The sequence below is a fragment of the Epinephelus lanceolatus genome, chromosome 5 (assembly GCF_041903045.1).
Source record: "Epinephelus lanceolatus isolate andai-2023 chromosome 5, ASM4190304v1, whole genome shotgun sequence".
Lineage (NCBI taxonomy): Eukaryota > Metazoa > Chordata > Actinopteri > Perciformes > Serranidae > Epinephelus > Epinephelus lanceolatus.
In genome coordinates this window covers 31,053,643-31,071,824 of record NC_135738.1, presented here as the reverse complement: position 1 = coordinate 31,071,824, position 18,182 = coordinate 31,053,643, and the positions used below count along the sequence as shown (strand labels likewise).

The 18,182-nt window shown below is 40.3% G+C and overlaps 1 protein-coding gene across 2 annotated transcripts; it reads right to left on the bottom strand.

The window, feature by feature from the left end:
• Window positions 1–225: 225 nt before the first annotated feature.
• slc41a2a (solute carrier family 41 member 2a) lies at window positions 226–18,058 on the bottom strand. Of its 2 annotated transcripts, none has more exons than XM_033634683.2 (11): window positions 17,977–18,058; window positions 14,949–15,389; window positions 14,545–14,652; window positions 11,699–11,770; window positions 11,398–11,542; window positions 10,396–10,542; window positions 7,904–8,051; window positions 7,600–7,679; window positions 2,786–2,917; window positions 2,526–2,674; window positions 226–2,442 (listed from the first exon to the last, which is right to left on the bottom strand). In XM_033634683.2, exons 2-11 carry the CDS (start codon window positions 15,324–15,326, stop codon window positions 2,266–2,268), a joined length of 1,536 nt encoding a protein of 511 aa, XP_033490574.1. In that variant the 5' UTR covers window positions 15,327–15,389; window positions 17,977–18,058; the 3' UTR covers window positions 226–2,265. The 2 variants fall into 2 exon arrangements, with proteins under 2 accessions (XP_033490574.1, XP_078024176.1); XM_078168050.1 differs by having other exon boundaries at window positions 14,949–15,384.
• Between the last annotated feature and the right edge of the window lie 124 nt (window positions 18,059–18,182).

The following is an 18,182-nucleotide window of genomic DNA, read 5'->3' as shown; positions in this document are numbered from 1 at the left end:
GTCAGTTTAACATACTGTATTGGCTGAAAAAAATGCCAGCGAGGGCAGACAAGGACCAGTTGTGCAGGACACACCCCAAAGACTAGAGCAACAGATGCTCAGCACCAGCCCAACATTGAACAATGGTTAACCGTCAACTTGGTGTGTCAGCGCCTTTACACTTTCACGACAAAGCCATCTCCATTATCAGAGTAAGTGCCACGGTGTGAGAAATATACATAGTCATTTCATGATCAAGGTTTATCATTTATTTTTTTTATAATGTCTGATGTGTTTTTGGAATATAATATAAAATATAACTCGCACAGTGTTTAATGTCTGCCTCCTGTAAGACAATAACAGAGAAATACAATACCAAAAATGAAAACATGATTACTCAGGACATACTTGACAGCTGAATAGCATATTGCTTGACCAGACACAAATATATTGTGAATAACAACTTATAGAGCACGACCATATAAGGATATGTTTTTTATTGGTGTAAAATAAGGTTATTCTTCACCCAGCTATATATATGTGAGAACTGTATTGGATATTGGGTCCTAAACAAGAAACTATGTCTACCAAAGCTAACCTTAGGCCCTAATCACACCGACACACATTGCTAGAAATGTGCCGCCAGCAGAACCATTGACTTCCTGTTGCACAGTGCACCTGGTGTGTGCTGCTCTCTTGACTGGTGTTTTTATAACAATTTTTATATGTTCATAAAATTTTAAATATTCTTTACTTTTCAGCTCAAGGCGCTGAATCCTTCCGCTCGTCAATGTCACACTTGGCCCAGTGTGCGAAAATACTGATGAAAAACCAAATGCTACTAGACGGAAAATCTCCCCTTTACTTTAGTTATTTTCAAAGGGGAGACTTTTTACACATATTTCCATTAACAAAATGGTTTCAAGTCTCAGTTATAGTAAAGTAACTCTTCTATTTTCATTCTTTTAGATGTCATTCTCATTGATAATAATATAAATTCTGTAGTATCACGATACCGTGAAACCGTGATATTTTCTGAGACAAGACGGTTATTGTACCATGAAATTCTCAAACCGTTGCAACCCCTAGTATGTCAGGGTCTTACTGTAACAATTCCTTGATGAAAAGGGATGTTTGAGGGCTTTAGTTACCTAATTGATTTCAAAATCGTGCTGCTTGTGTATAAAATCACTCTGTGTCTCAGCGCCCAAATATATCTCATATGAACCTTTTAGGACCCTGAAGACATCTGGGGACGGCCTACAGACCATCCCAAGTGTCAGGACAAAACATGGAGAAGCAGCGTTTTCTTATCATGCACCACAAACGGAATACCTCCCAGATGATGTTAGATAAGCCCCAACTCTGAACACTTTTAAGTCAAAGCTATAAACGTTCCTTCTTTACACTGCCTACTCCACCCTGTAATGACTGCAACCTCATTTTTAAACTTGAATTTAAATAATCTTAAATAATCTTGATATCTTTGCACCTCTTGTCTGCACTTTGTGCTATTTTTAATGGTTAATTTTTAAAATTGTGAATCATTTTGTCGCTAATTTTACTTCATTTATTATAAATTGATTTAATTAAATTTCTTTCTCTGCACTCTTTTATTGTAAATCTGTATCCTTTATTATGTTTTGTATTTTATTGCTCTGTAAAGCACTTTGAATTGCCCTGGTGTATGAAATGTGCTATACTCATAAAGCTGCCTCTCCTTGCCTAAAAAGTATTGTTTTCATATCCTCATTCATTTGGGGTCCCACCATATCTCATGTAGGCCTCTGTCTCTGAGACAGAGAGAAATGGGGCTCGGGGGAGATTACAGGTGATAAATGTGTGATGATTAGGTGTTTTTGAAGCGGCCGCATGTGTAGCGACGCCTCTTGGTGTGATTGGGGCCTAAGTCACGTTGTATATCACTCAGGTCACATGCAGTGCATTCTAAGGGGAGACAGTCTGTGAAGTAAGCAGAGTACAGCATATCTCCTATGACCTTGGTCCCCTGGGAGATGGAGACAGCCCAGCCGTATGAGGAAAGCTGTGTTGACTCTGAGGTGTCTGCCCATTTGATTTCTTGAGGGGTTATTATGCATTGGGAATTTATGTTGAGAAATCTATGAGAAGAAACTAAAGGAATATGTCCTTCTGCCTTTTTTCTCCACCGGGGGGGGGGGTGTTATTTCCTCGTGCATTAGTAAACATCTTGTAAGCCAGGAAACTGTAGAGCTGGCTAAGATCTAGGCTCCTTTGTTCGTCCTCAAGTCTTTTCCTGTTTCAAACTTACACACTGCCCGAATCTCCAATGCACCACAGCAGCACAAAGGCAAGAGAGAGGAGAGCGGTCCCCAGTAAGTCTCCAAGGGCGGTGAGGTAGGGTATTGCGTAACTGTCAGGGTCTCTACCCCTACGCCACAGACAGTGGACCATACAGTCGGCTATACAAAGCAGGGTGAAGACCTAAGAGACAGACACGAGTGATATTGTAAAACACTGATGAAGTGATGCAGAGGAAAAATTACCCCACATGTGGTGTGACCCACCTGAATCACAGATGCAGCCAAGAAGACGACAGTCAGGAGAGGACTGGGCAATGTGTTGGCTCCTTTCATCAGGTGAATAGTGTATAAGAAGATGAGCTGACCAGGGATCACCAACAAAAGCAGAATCTGAGCAGATCGATGGTTCGCTCCTGCCAGGACAAAGCTGAACATCACACTGGGTGTATTGTGTGGTGTGTGTTTATCAGGTGAAGGGACAACTGGCTGTTTTTATTTAAATACTTTGACCATTGGATCGTTACCTGAGCCAAAGAAAGTGCGGCAGGGGTTGAAGCAGCCTTTACGATCTTCGGGAACCTCTCTGGGTGGGTAATTCAAATGCAAATTAGTAGAAATGCGACTGGCCTGTATGGAGACGAGGTTTCCTCCAATACCTGATTTGGAAAGAAAAGGAAGGAATTCAGTAGACTTCACAGAGCTGCGCTAAAGCCACAAAAGGAAGCAATCAACTTTTTCTACACACAGTACTCCCTGGAACTGTAAACAGACTTTGAAGAGTAAAACTGGCAGAGTTTCCCTTTACTGAATTTAAACATGCACCTGGGCTCTGTGAATGTAGCTTGTGTTCAGGTCCTCACCATGCCCTCATCCTGTGAGATTTTTTTAAATTAATATCTTGAATCTTACTATATAATGACGAAAACTCTGTCTGTGTGTGTGTCTGTGTGTCTGTGTCTGTTCCATGTTTTTCTCCTCACTGACTTGGTCAATCCATGAGAAATTTGGCACAGTGGTAGAGGGTCATGGGAGGATGCGAATGGAGCAATATTACATCAATTGGCCAAAGGGGGGCGCTATAGCAATCGATTGAAATTGCAAACTTTGAATGGGCATATCTCATGCCCCATATGTCGAAGAGACATGAAACTTTGCACAGAGATGCCTCTCCTCATGAGGAAAAAATTGACTCAAGAACCCATAACTTCCAGTTGCATAGATTTTCCGCCATTTTGAATTTTTTGAAAAACACTTGAAATCGATCTCTTCCTAGGAAGTTTGACCGATCTGCATGAAACTCGGTGAACATAATCTAGGGACCAATATCTAAAGTTCCCTCTTGGCAAAAGTTGGAAAACTTACTAAAACTGAACTTCTATAAGGCAATGAATATTGCGGAGGGCGTGGCTCATCACATAAAGGTGTATAACATCTCAAGGGTTTCACTGATCACCACGCAACTTTGTAGGCATATGACCACACATAATCTGAGGGGACCCCTCCATTATTGACCCCATCAAACAAAATGGGGGCGCTAGAGAGCTTATTTCTTATCTAGGCCTAACCGCCATAACAATTTTTACTAAACTTGGTAGATATGTAGAACAGGACGCCTCAAGGTGACTGGAGAAATTTAACTCTAATTGGCAACTGGGTGGTGCTATAACAACAGAAAAAATGCTTAAAAATGGCTAAAATGCGACCGATCGCTATGGCTGCCCCTGTGGCCAAATGTTTTTTGTTTTTTTTTTCTAATTTTTGGTATGACTAAGGCATGGAATGGTATGCTGCTGCAACAAGGGCTAGCCGCACCTTTCCCATGTGAGCTACCAGTGCGCCCCACTTTTAAGTCAGTACAACATATAAACACTCAACTACTAATGTACAGTTTTAGCCCACTAACTATCCCACTATTTGCAATGGTACTACTGTACTTTCAATAAAGCAATCATACTTTCACATTCACAAAAACTCTGTCTGAATACATTGCTCTTCTTAATGGGTTTAGTTGACTATTTCATCTGCAATTTCATATAACCTGTATCCCAAACACACACCATGTGAAACTGTACATGGGCAACTGTGCACGCAATGGGTATGGACTAGTTATTATTATTATTGTTATTATAATAATAATTATTATTATTAGTAGTAGTAGTAGTATATCTTGCTTTTATTTTTTTACTGCTTACAATCAGTTACTCAGGTGCATTATCATTATTGTTAAACTGTGCAATATCTATAATAATGTATAGATAATAATGTAAAATCAGTCATTCAGTCTGTCTTTTTATTATAGTCTGCTTCTTTTTTAAGCTTCCTTACTATATTGTTTTGTGTTTTCATACTGTTGTTTTTATACAGTTAAATTGCTTTACACATTTATATATTCATTCATTCATTCATTCATCTTCTAACCGCTTCATCCTCTTGAGGGTCACGGGGGGGCTGGAGCCTATCCCAGCTGACATCGGGCGAGAGGCAGGGTACACCCTGGACAGGTCGCCAGACTATCACAGGGCTGACACATAGAGACAGACAACCATTCACACTCACATTCACACCTACGGACAATTTAGAGTTACCAATTAACCTAGTCCCCAATCTGCATGTCTTTGGACTGTGGGAGGAAGCCGGAGTGCCCGGAGAGAACCCACGCTGACACGGGGAGAACATTGCTTTGTGTTTTACTTTTTTACTGATGCTTCCTGTTTGAACTATCTCTTTGTTGCTGTAATGTTGCAAATTTCTCCGCAGTGGGATGAATACAGGATTATCTTATCTTATCTCATCTTATCTCTTATCTTCTTACACCACTTAAAGTCATAAAGGCCTCGTAACCCCCTGTGAGCCTTTAGGGGCCCCTAGTGGGGGTCAGGACCCCCAGCTGGGAACCAGTTACCTGGGGCACAGACATCTGATGAGCATCCCATAAACAGACAAACTTCTTTAAATTTTACATAAAGGTTTTTAGTAGTAGTAGCAGTAGTCATTTTTAAATGTTCATTCTTTGTAAATTCTACTACAGGTCATTTTGACACAGATACAGAGCGTACACATATGTACACACAATCGACAGGCTGTCCACTACAGATTTTGCTGTGTTTTCAATTGCAACTTTAAACAGAAATGTCAAAGTATTTGTTCAGTTCATCTTGGTGAAGTCAGCTAAAGGTATTTTAGGGCCCTACAGAGTAACAAGTATCTCGAAATGGAGGAGAGGTGACATTTCTGCGGATCCACCGGAGAGTCCCATGGTGGTGGGTGATGAAGCAGAATTCGGTGCCTGGAGCTGGGCCTGATGGCTCCCGACCTTATCTTCAACTATTTGGTTGGACTCGCCTTCTACTCAAATAAGTATCTTAGAATCAAATAGCTAATGTTGAGAAAACCACTGGAGACACTTAGAATCAGGTGCAACCGAGTTTAATGTGTTCACAGGCAACAACACATACAACTCAATGAGTCAATCTCCAGAGCAGGACTGAAGTTTCACTCTCTGTGCGCTTTCTTTTATGCTGGTGAAGATTCTGCTGAATCTCTACCTTTTTTCCCTTAATCCTGCTCACTTAAGCCCGAACACATTGGTGGCACGTTTTTCCCTTTTGGTTGAGTCCAATCCTATTGGTGTATTCTTTCCACGCCATCTGGATGTGAGACATATTGGTGTCCAAATCCAAGCCTATAAAAATAGCTGAGAGGCCCCTACAGATGGCCGAGATGCTGGCACTGGCTATACATTAACACTGAGTGCACATTAACTCAGAAACACTGGTTATACATTAACACTGGTAGCTCTAGGCACTCCTTACTTTAGTTCCACATGTCTTTATGCAACATAGGACAGAGTGTGTGTGAGTACAATACATGATTACATAAAAACAATGCGTAAGCAGGGATATTAACTTCAACAGGCATTTTCAAACTTAATCACCTTATGCCAGTGTATATCTACTGATTTATGATTTCAATCACTCTATGCAGTTAAAGCTTATTCTTACACTACATGGGGAGTGCGGTGACAACAGGGAGTGTATGTCGCAATGGAAAAATGGTTAAGTACTCTGAGGCGAGGTGTAGCTTAAAGTTTTATCCATGACTGTTAATTGAAATGTTTTTTTAGATCTTCATCTTGATTCTGTATCACAGACATTTGATGTTGAGTATGGTGTACCTCAGGGGAGCATCCTTGGTCTGATCCTCTTTTCTTTATATATGCTCCCTCTAGGTAAAATAATTAGTCTTCATAATGTACATTATCATTGTTATGCAGATGATGTGCAATTATATATCTCTGTTTCATCAGGAGACCCTAGTGCGTTAAACAGTCTTTTTTCCTGTCTTACAGATATTAACATCTGAGTGAACAATTTTTTTTAAAAGCTAAACGAGCAGAAAACAGGGATTTTACTTGTTGGTCCACTAGAAGAAAGGCAGAACCTTCAGTCAAAGTTTGGCAGTCTGTCCCAGCAGATTAAATCACATGTTACAAGCCTAGGAGTGATTTTAGACTCTGATCTTAATTTTAGTCGCCATTTTAACAGAATTGCAAAAACATCATTTTTTCACCTTAGAAACATTGCCAAAATTAGACCTTTTTTAACTCAGGATGATGCTGAAATACTTGTACATGCTTTTATCGCTAGCCGTTTGGACTACTGCAATTCCCTTTTAACTGGTCTCCCTAGAAAGTCACTGAAGAAACTACAAGTCAGTCAGAACGCTGCAGCCAGGATTTTAACAAATACAAAAAAAAAAGATCACATTAGTCCTCAGCTTGCATCATTGCACTGGTTGCCTGTTTCTTTTAAGATTGATTTTAAAGTTCTGTTACTCACTTATAAGGCCTTAAATAATTTAGCACCGTCTTATATCAGCAATTGCCTTTCTTCTTATGCCCCAACAAGAACTCTCAGATCCTCCACTGCCTGTCTTTTAGTTGTTCCCAAGGTGTCCCACAAGAGAACCGGTGAAGCTGCTTTTTGTTTTTATGGCCCTAAACTATGGAACACTCTCCCTTTAGATCTGAGAATGGCAGACTCCTTAGCTATTTTTAAAAAGAAATTGAAAACCTATCTTTTTAATTTGGCTTTTAATACAGGTTGATTTTATTTTATTTTTTATCACTGTTATTGTTTTGTTTTGTTGATGTTTTTTAAACTGATGTGTTGTTTTTAACTGTTGTTGTTTTGTTGTTTCTGATATTGCTTTGTTCAAGCACTTTGGGCTGCATTCGTGCATGAAAGGTGCTCTATAAATAAAGTTTATTATTATTATTATTATTATCTTTGCAAAAAGAAGTAGCCAATAAATTCACTTTTATAAGAGGACAACTCACCATTTATAACTGGAGCATAAACTATAATTCCTGCCAGGTTTGGATCTGTCACAGCTTTGTCCAGAATAACTCCTCCAATACTAATAAACAAAAAAACAAGACATAAATCGCCATTGTAAAAATCTGTATTTTGACAAACAGTGATGGGATGGAGATGACTGGGGGACTGGACCTTTTAATGCCAAGGAAAAACATTAAATTTACTAAATTTATAAACACAGCACATTTAAATGTACAGAGTTCAAGCAGTGTGAATACATGCGCATGCTTTTGAAGAAGTCAGTTTAGAGACTGAGGTGAGTACCTGCTGATGACCATCGCTGTGATAATTGGTTCCCAGCCTGTGCGGAGCAGGATGCGACTGGCTGGATGTTTGAGGGAGATGAATATCCAGACAGGAATCAGGCACACAAATAACATATCCACCAGGTACAACACGTAGGGATACAGATCTGTCAAGAGAAAAGGTCATAATATACAGTACAGGCCAAAAGTTTGGACACACCTTCTCATTCAATGCGTTTTCTTTATTTTCATGACTATTTACATTGTAGATTCTCACTGAAGGCATCAAAACTATGAATGAACACATGTGGAGTTATGTACTTAACAAAAAAGGTGAAATAACTGAAAACATGTTTTATATTCTAGTTTCTTCAAAATAGCCACCCTTTGCTCTGATTACTGCTTTGCACACTCTTGGCATTCTCTCCATGAGCTTCAAGAGGTAGTCACCTGAAATGGTTTTCCAACAGTCTTGAAGGAGTTCCCAGAGGTGTTTAGCACTTGTTGGCCCCTTTGCCTTCACTCTGCGGTCCAGCTCACCCCAAACCATCTCGATTGGGTTCAGGTCCGGTGACTGTGGAGGCCAGGTCATCTGCCGCAGCACTCCATCACTCTCCTTCTTGGTCAAATAGCCCTTACACAGCCTGGAGGTGTGTTTGGGGTCATTGTCCTGTTGAAAAATTAATGATCGTCCAACTAAACGCAAACCGGATGGGATGGCATGTCGCTGCAGGATGCTGTGGTAGCCATGCTGGTTCAGTGTGCCTTCAATTTTGAATAAATCCCCAACAGTGTCACCAGCAAAACACCCCCACACCATCACACCTCCTCCTCCATGCTTCACAGTGGGAACCAGGCATGTGGAATCCATCCGTTCACCTTTTCTGCGTCTCACAAAGACACGGCGGTTGGAACCAAAGATCTCAAATTTGGACTCATCAGACCAAAGCACAGATTTCCACTGGTCTAATGTCCATTCCTTGTGTTTCTTGGCCCAAACAAATCTCTTCTGCTTGTTGCCTCTCCTTAGCAGTGGTTTCCTAGCAGCTATTTGACCATGAAGGCCTGATTGGCGCAGTCTCCTCTTAACAGTTGTTCTAGAGATGGGTCTGCTGCTAGAACTCTGTGTGGCATTCATCTGGTCTCTGATCTGAGCTGCTGTTAACTTGCGATTTCTGAGGCTGGTGACTCGGATGAACTTATCCTCAGAAGCAGAGGTGACTCTTGGTCTTCCTTTCCTGGGTCGGTCCTCATGTGTGCCAGTTTCGTTGTAGCGCTTGATGGTTTTTGCGACTCCACTTGGGGACACATTTAAAGTTTTTGCAATTTTCCGGACTGACTGACCTTCATTTCTTAAAGTAATGATGGCCACTCGTTTTTCTTTAGTTAGCTGATTGGTTCTTGCCATAATATGAATTTTAACAGTTGTCCAATAGGGCTGTTGGCTGTGTATTAACCTGACTTCTGCACAACACAACTGATGGTCCCAACCCCATTGATAAAGCAAGAAATTCCACTAATTAACCCTGATAAGGCACACCTGTGAAGTGGAAACCATTTCAGGTGACTACCTCTTGAAGCTCATGGAGAGAATGCCAAGAGTGTGCAAAGCAGTAATCAGAGCAAAGGGTGGCTATTTTGAAGAAACTAGAATATAAAACATGTTTTCAGTTATTTCACCTTTTTTTGTTAAGTACATAACTCCACATGTGTTCATTCATAGTTTTGATGCCTTCAATGAGAATCTACAATGTAAATAGTCATGAAAATAAAGAAAACGCATTGAATGAGAAGGTGTGTCCAAACTTTTGGCCTGTACTGTATATCTTTATTTTCAACCTGGAATCAGTCTGAACTTGTGTGAGGTTTCTGATCTTCATGAATGTGTTAGTTATAGCACCATGAGTACCATCTGTTGGCTGTAAATTGAAATTACAAGCCCTGCTGTTCACACTGTTGTGGTCAAAGAGTCCCACCACCTCTCCTATAGACTTTGTGGTGGTTGTGCATGTTCACCTTTTAGTGGGTTTGTGTCTCTTTGTGGTTGTTCTGTATCTTTTTGTAGTCATTAGGCTCTGTTTTAGGTAATTTTGTTTCTCTTTGAGGTAGTTTTGTGTTCTTTTTTGCCTGTTTTGTGTCTCTTTACAGTCATTTCTGGTCTATTTTTGGTCATTTTGTGTCTTTTTGTAGCTGTTTATGTAATGTTGTTTCTTACTGAGGTAATTTTGTGCATTTTTGGTCATCTTTTGCCACTTTATAGTCATTCTGTGTATCCTTGTGGTTGATTTGCACGTTTTTAATCATTCTGTGTCTTTTTGCAGTTCCTTAGCATCTCTTTGTGATCTTTTTATGTCTCTTCCTGTTCGATACATCTTAATTTGAGTGACATTTTGCAGGTGATGGCCAGTGGGGCACCTGTGCCTGTGCCTGGTAGACTCGTTCAGCAATCGATCCGTGGTTCTCGTGTGTGTGTGCCTACCAGAGTGTCTTGTTGTCCTTGTCTCTCTTTACCTATGAGGGAGTAGAACCAGTAACTGAAGCAGGCCAGCAAGGCAAGAGTGATGAGATCCCCAAAGCTGGCAGCCATGGGTGTGGCCACATTGTCAGGGTTGATTCCGAACCTCTTGGACCCAATGATCACTCCCACCATGATAATACCTGCAGAGGTTAAAAACAAGGTTAAGCTCTTAATCTGTAAAGTGACCTGTGATCAGTCCTGAAGGTATTTATGCTGTCAGAAAGAGCTGATAACCATGTTTAATTTCAACATGAATGGAGCTAGAATGGATCTGGACTCTTAATTTCAGTAAAATTGTAAAGTTTTAATTATAAAGAAAAAAGGGAGCAAAAAGAGAAGGAAACTAGGACCTAGGGGTACGTCTTGTGCATGTAGCCACACATCTGCCTCTGTGGCACTGAGCCTGTCAAAATCAGTTTGTGCCTGAAATTCAAATTGCATGTTGATCAGAAGACATTCTGCAGCCAAAAGTGGCAAACACCATGCAGAATTGATTTAAATGGCTTGGACGCACCTTGCCGCAGTCCTTCTGTTCATACTTCTATTTCTAGAATAATTTTCATCATGCAGAGCAGCTCATAGAAAAAAAACAAGAGCACTATTTCCTGATAAAGTGCTTTTTGGGGGGTATTTAGGGGTGTTTGCCAAGAAAATAGGTCAAAGAATAACTCTGAGGGAGCTTAAAAAAACAAAGTATTAATTGGTACAGTTTGTAGCACTGTACAGAAACTGCAGTGAAGAATGATAGGATGTGTGAAGCTGGCCCAAAACAGAGCAAGGATATAATGGATTCCACGGAAACTCAGGAGTCAGCACCTGAACATTTATAGAGGATGAATAATTAAGCTTAATCGACTCCTGAGGTCAAGGGTGAAGCAGAGAGGGAGAAACTTGGATGTCATCAGGTACAAACAGATATGAGGATGATGTGTGCTGGAGTGTGGTGCACCCGTCTGAGAACAGCAGTTAAAGGTGACGGCAGGTTGTGTTGTTACCTTGCAGCAATGAAGCAATGAAGGAGGTAGAAACGCTGGATGAACACAGGAGCATTACGTGCTGTAAGGGCATCTTTCCCTCTGCCATCCAGCCCAACAGAGTCGCCATCAAAGAGGCCAGCAGGCCGAGCACTGTGGCTTGTAGCTGTTAAATACAAGTTGTATAGAAATATCTGCAAGTCATGGTAGATCGCACAAAATTGTGCAGAATAATGGGTATTGATAAAGAAATGGTTAATTGGAAGATACAGACATACACAATTAGCCACAAAGTTGTTTTTCCCAAACAAAAATAATGCACCTGCTTAAGTGCCAAGTTCCCAGCAATCAACATCCACTTTTCATCAGCAGGTTCCAATTTTCCTGTGTTTACCTGTGAACATCAGAGATGTGTTAACTCATTAGCAATAATACATTTGAACACGCACACCATGACAACTGGGCAATCTCAATTTGCTGATGAAGATCATGTGACTGAAAGCTGCACAACAGCTAATAAATGGATTTTAACTGAATGATTTTTGTCAGCTGATGATTCCAAAGTCAAGGATGAACTTTGAACACCAGCTCTAACAACAAAAGATCTCATCCGGAATAGAAATACTAGAGCCTCTTAAATGGCTATGATTGAGGTAATATAGCACCGCTGTTACAAAAGGAACTTTTTAAGCCCCTCTATGGTTCTTTAGAGGTTCTCTACTGGTTCTTTCCCCAGTAAAGTAAACTAAGCTGAAGAAAGAGTACAGAACACAGATCCTGTATTGTTCTTGAAATGGTCTCCACAGGTGTTTCAGCTTATTTAGTTCAGTTTACTGGGGAAATAATAAAAATAGTGCATTAAAATAGCCTACAAGCAGTGAATTTCCAGAGAACATTATAGCAGCTCTCAAGCTTTTTACATGTGCATGGAAATATTTCAGGTTTGTAATGGTAACATATTGTGTTTCTCAGTAAGAATTTAGTACAAGATCCTGATTTTTTTTTTTTTTAAAGTAATGATTATTAATGATTTATATTTGAAGTAAAAGTATCATTTAGAAACCTGTTAACTTGTCCGTGGTAATCTGGCATCATTCAAGGGCCCCCAGGCTTAAAAAGTTAAAACAATATAGTGCTATATCACACCCTCAATGGTCCCATATTTGACAAAGGCGCTGTATAGCACCTTTAAAAAATGGGCGCCATAGCACCAAGACAGGTTTCCTTATGATTACAAGCCAAAGCATTGCATTTGTGTACTGTTTAGCACCGTTTTTGTTCAGAGAGTATGTCATTCAGCAAAAGCATAAAACTGATCATAGACTGGCAAACATCTCACACAGTGCTTAAAAATAATACATTAATTTTATATTAGACAAGCATACAAACATACAGTGAGAAGTAAACTAAAAAGTAATTGATTACAACATAAATTGAGAAATTAACAAATCAAATCGCTTGTCACTGTATTGCTTCAAGCTATGACCCTAGAAAAATAGTGATCTTAAAGGTGGTGATGTTATATATTTTTCTTACTGTCAAAAACTTGTTTCTCTTGTTACTTTCGCACTTCCCTAACCCGGCTGTGGCACTCAAGCCACTCGGCTCATTAGTTCCTACTGAAGATGCATTCTTGGAAACTGGACACAAATTACCTTTAATCAAATGTAAAAAAAGAAAGGCTAAACAGTTGCTTGAAGCAGCTGGTCACTGTAGTTTTTTTTTTGTTAGCAAATGTAAATAGTGCATTTGTCGGGACTATTTTCAGCCACGGATTAATCCATACTTTAGGCACCTGGGGTCCTATTCAAAAAGCTCCTTTGTACAAAGACTTGTTCCTTCAAAATTAGTATAATTATGACTTTTCTAAGGTTTTACCCTTACAGTTAAATTCCTGACAAAAATAAAAGTTTTTCACAAAGCATCTTAGCTCTTAAGGTGAAAAACTGTTTGGAGTAGGGCAGAGGAAATTTAAGAGGCTTAAGGATTTCTCATGCAGGGGAGAAAATGGTGAAAAGACAAAGAGGAAGGAGAAATAATGATGAATGACAGTGAGTGAATGAAACGCTACAGATTAGATCATGATCATCACATCTCCCACCCAACACAATAACGATATAGAAATAAAGTGATCACAACACTAGGATATATGGCCATTGGAAAATGCACCAGTGCAGCAGTGATGACTTGGGTTTGCCTCAACCTTTTATCGGCAGAGTGATCACACTAACAGTTACAGTGCTTTTACAATCTTAATATTGTGATGCAGTTCACTTCATTTCCACAGGATGTCCACGTCTCACCTATATGGGCTCATTATGAGACAATGGGCCCCTGGGCACAGATATGCAAAAAGCCCCCCACCTCTATTACCTGGGAGGAAGACACACAGACTTTATGGTTGTATTTCCTCTTTTTGTAGTTACTGTGTCTTTTTGCAGCTCCTTTGCATCTCTTTGAGGCCATTGTGAGTCTCTGGTTGACATGTGTTAACTTGAGTTACATTATGCAGATGAAGGCCGGGAGGGGCCCCTTGGCACCCCCCTGGGCTCCTTTTTCTGTGCCCAGAAGGCCTGTTACATAAACCATCTACGATCACCTAGTGCAACATCATTGCTTATCAGTGTGTTTTTAATAGTTTTGGCGAATAACTGAGCTCTACAATCAATAATTATGGTAATATTTGATTATTATAATCTGTCTTTGTCCAGGAAAACATAATTTAGGATGATTTGTTTTGTTGGACTATTGTCAGCATCAGTTTGTCACGCAGAATATTGTACTGTAAGTTTATCTGCTGCTATGGTCTTCACAGGTCTGTGAGGAGTTTCACACAAGGACATAAAATCCATGATGCAAGACGGCAATAATATAATTCTGAGAAAGAGGTTGTAGTTACCCTGTCAAACAATTTCTTATGTTAATCACATTCACTACAACTCTGTTGCCTATCTCTGCCCATTTCACCGCATAGTGTTAAGTGTTGTTTTATACTGAAATGCTCTAAACACATCTCACTTATGCCTCATAATATTTCTTTGTAATTGTGTCCATATCATAAGTAGTTTACTGACATGATGTCACTTTTTCAATGTATGTGTGATAGGATTAAATTCTTGTGTGTAAATGTTGAGGGGTTGGGGGTTGTCAACATGCACACACACTCACAGCAGTCGAGAGTCTGGAGGCTAGAGTCATCTCCAGGTTCCCCTTCATGCCTAATACTGCAGGGACCAGGATGAAGAGCTCTGTGATTTCCTGAAACACGTCCCAGTTCTGCCAGAAAAACAAGGTTTTAAACTTAATATAGAAGATGAACCACAGTCAACACCAACACAACAAACACTCTTTGTTTTCAGCCAAGTTGATGCTCACTCAAAATAACACACAAACTTTGAAAGTCAAATCAATTTTTGTTTCTTTTATAACTTCCATGTTTCAACTCTTCAGTTCTTTACTTCCTGGCAAAATGTGAATGCTTTTTTTATACACAGTCTCCTTGATTTTGCTTCCAGGCATTTGGAAAAGGCAAGAAATGATGACCTTACTAAACCACTCCTTTGTTTCCTCACCTGAACCACTTCAAGGAGCATCCCAGCAGAGATAGTCCCGAGTCCAGCCAGCAGAAATGGCACCAGGATCTGAAGCACCACACAGCAGACTGACTCAGCAGGGGCAATGGAGCCACCTGCATCCTTTATTCTGGTGGATTCATTGAACCTTGAGCTGCCATAGAGATGTTTGGGGAGCAGAAAGTCTGTCTCAGTGCACTCCTGTGGCTCATAACGGAGACTGGTGCTGACAGGTGAAATATTCCCATCAGAGCCAAAATGTTGTGGACTTCTGGAGCGTTGAGATGAGGACGGGTGAGTTCCGTACTGCTGGCTGGTGCCTCTGCCCTCAGAGCCGCGTAGGAGCAGTTTCTTATCTTGTGACTCTGGGACAGACATGGTGTAAAGCTGGCAGGATGTTATACCTGCTGCTCTGGCTCCTGAGAAACAGTAGCACCTACTCTGGTGACAAACAGGTGGCCGAAAGAGAAAATGAGGAACACCAAAAAGAATAGCAATAAGGACTTGGTAGATTAATAAAACCATAGCATAAATAGCTGTAAAAGTGAAAGGGACGGTTCTCCAAAATCAAAAATACAAACTTGATTATTTTGGTGTGAGTTGCAGACTGTTGGAGATATCAGCCATTGAGACATCAGCTGTCTCTTTAATATAATGGAACTAGATGGCACTTGGCTTGTGGTGCTGCACGCTAAAAAAATAACTTTGAAAAACTCAACAGCAATGTCCTTTTTCCAGAAAACATGACCTTGTTGTGAGCAGTTTCATGTAGGAACTATTTTCTTATTGCTGAATGACACCTGCCAACTGTATCACCACAAATAAGGAAGTGTGCATCTTTTCATGAAATGGTGGCTTGTGCTCTTGACAGGGTAAGATTAAGCCATTAAGTAAACAATAATGGCATGATCTAGCAGTGTATGCACACTTTCTTCTGCACAGTGATGCAGTTGACGGGTGTAGTTGGTAGCCTAGAAAGAAAATAGTCCCTACATGAAACTGTTCATGACAAGGTCTGTGGATTATCTTGACTAACCGGGTTAGATTTCTGGGAAGACACAATGCTGTGAAGTTTCTCCATAGTATTAGTTTAGCAGGAGAAATAGGCTCCCATGCACCCACATTGCAATTTTTTTGGTAACCTGTTTTGTTAGGACCCTGATGGTGTCTAGGTAAGATGTTGTCCTGATGCCAAGGTCAACTCATGGCCCATGGGGTTCGTCTGGCGGCCATCTTGAATTGGTGTCCATGCTAATGGAACAAAATGCAGATTTTTGCAACGTTTCATAATGAACCCACTTTTTCATATAATTTGGACACCAGGACTCAAATGGAAAGGTCATTGACATACTACAACCACTCTTTATTTAGGCTTTTAGGCTCATAACAATATAACTTCTGCTATTCTGCTAGTTTCACAGTTGTTTCCTGCAATAGCCAAATGCAGCTACTTTATTATCTTACACTAATCTCATAGTTATTAAATGGATGAGGTCTATGAAGCCATGATGAGTCAGTTTCAGATTGGTGAGGAGACCTCAAATCAGACCAGGTACCTGATGAGGTGTGAATAATGCTGTTGAGAGTTAAGGGAGAGCACCAGTCTTCACAGAGGAGCAAGAAAGCATGTCTTAGTACTCCAGATGATGCCTGCTGCAGATGAACTCCACAGGTGAGCAGATAAAGCATTGCCTGGGGAGCCTAACACGTTCCTGACCCTTGTCCTGTCCGTTGCTTGTGATTTTCAGTGTGAGAAGACTTGATTACTTGTGCTCTCTCTAGGATAGGACCTCTGCAGAGCAGTGACAAATGGCAAGTGGAACCTATTTCTCCTGCCCGACTATATTTTGGGGGGGCTTTGAGCACCACGAGCCAAGTGCCATCTATTCCCATTATATTCAAGAAGGCAAACATCTCTATACCTGATATCTCCAACACTCAGCAACTCACACCAAAACAGTTTAGACTGATAAATAGCACAACAGGTTAAAGAAAACAAAATGTGTTTTTTATTTTAAGGTGAACTGTCCCTTTAAGTCAAAAGCTCAGTATTCCATTGTTAACACTCATACTGTACAGACAGGTACTGTGATACTGTATGTTACTTCCTTAAAAAATCAAGTGCGCGACTTTGGCATGTAGAAATCTTGTCTGTCGCAGAGGCTGTCTCACAGTCATCTGATGGCACAGACAGAATGCGTTATCATTCTTCATGCCTGTTTCACATCAGTGACACTGAGGCAGTGTTGTCCGACACAGACAACGCTCTTCATTGGAAATTCCTAAGAGATGACCAGGTACTGAACAGCTGAGGTTATCAAGCTGTGTGAGCGAGGAGCAAAACAAAATATAACTTCTTTTTATACCCATTCTGCTGAAAATATGCATATCAACAAACATACTTGTCGATGGTATGTGAAAATGCATCACTAATACGCTGAATAATCTGCTATATCCTGTTGACAAGCTTGAAGTGTCCATATAAACTGAAGCTACTGCTTGGAAGTTATGAAATGAATCTTTAATGAAGATATACATAATTTTATTATGTTGAATATTCATACACAAGCAACTCCTAATCATCAAACCCCTTAAAATGATTGGAAAACCTACAAGAGCCACACTGTTACGGGCCAAAAACTTGTTTAATCATTCAAGGCTTTGTAATATTATCTATAAGGACTCCTGTATGCACAGATCTGCAGATGCACATGGATATCTAAAGGAAAGCATTTTACATCAAACACTGTATTATGAAAGGGTTTCTCACATAGGCACTAATCATCTCCAAGATTGCGATCATAGCGTTGAGGACAACATAAGAGAAAGTTTTAATTCTCATATCAAATTAATTTGTAATGCTTAGTTCTTTGTGGCATGTCTCCCTCTCTGCAGCAGCTCTGCTCACACTGATACTGCTTCAATCAATGTGTCAATATGTACGTACAGTATTTGTATTTTAATTTGATAGTCTGGACAACATTTGGTCTGTATTTATAAGTAGAATTGTAGTATATAAGTGTCTTACCTTTAATGGGAAACCATAGGAGAAGAAGAGGCATCTAGTCTCACACTCCACTGCTAACCGTGACTCTTCCTTGGGGCCTCTGTCGTCCGCTGAATGGTGAGCTGAGCCTTCAGTGTGACATTATGCCAACTCCCCCCACCGTACACATACACACACACACACTCACACACCACATGACTTTCACTCTTTCACCACCTCTGTCATGT

Excerpts from the sequence above, each read along its gene's own strand:
- slc41a2a (XM_033634683.2), bottom strand. The coding sequence starts at position 15,326 with ATGTCTGTCCCAGAGTCACAAGATAAGAAACTGCTCCTACGCGGCTCT. Across the intron at positions 7,680-7,903 it reads ACAGCGATGGTCATCAGCAG|TATTGGAGGAGTTATTCTGG; the intron begins GTACTCACCTCA and ends TTTGTTTATTAG. Across the intron at positions 2,918-7,599 it reads TTATGCTCCAGTTATAAATG|GTATTGGAGGAAACCTCGTC; the intron begins GTGAGTTGTCCT and ends TTTCCAAATCAG.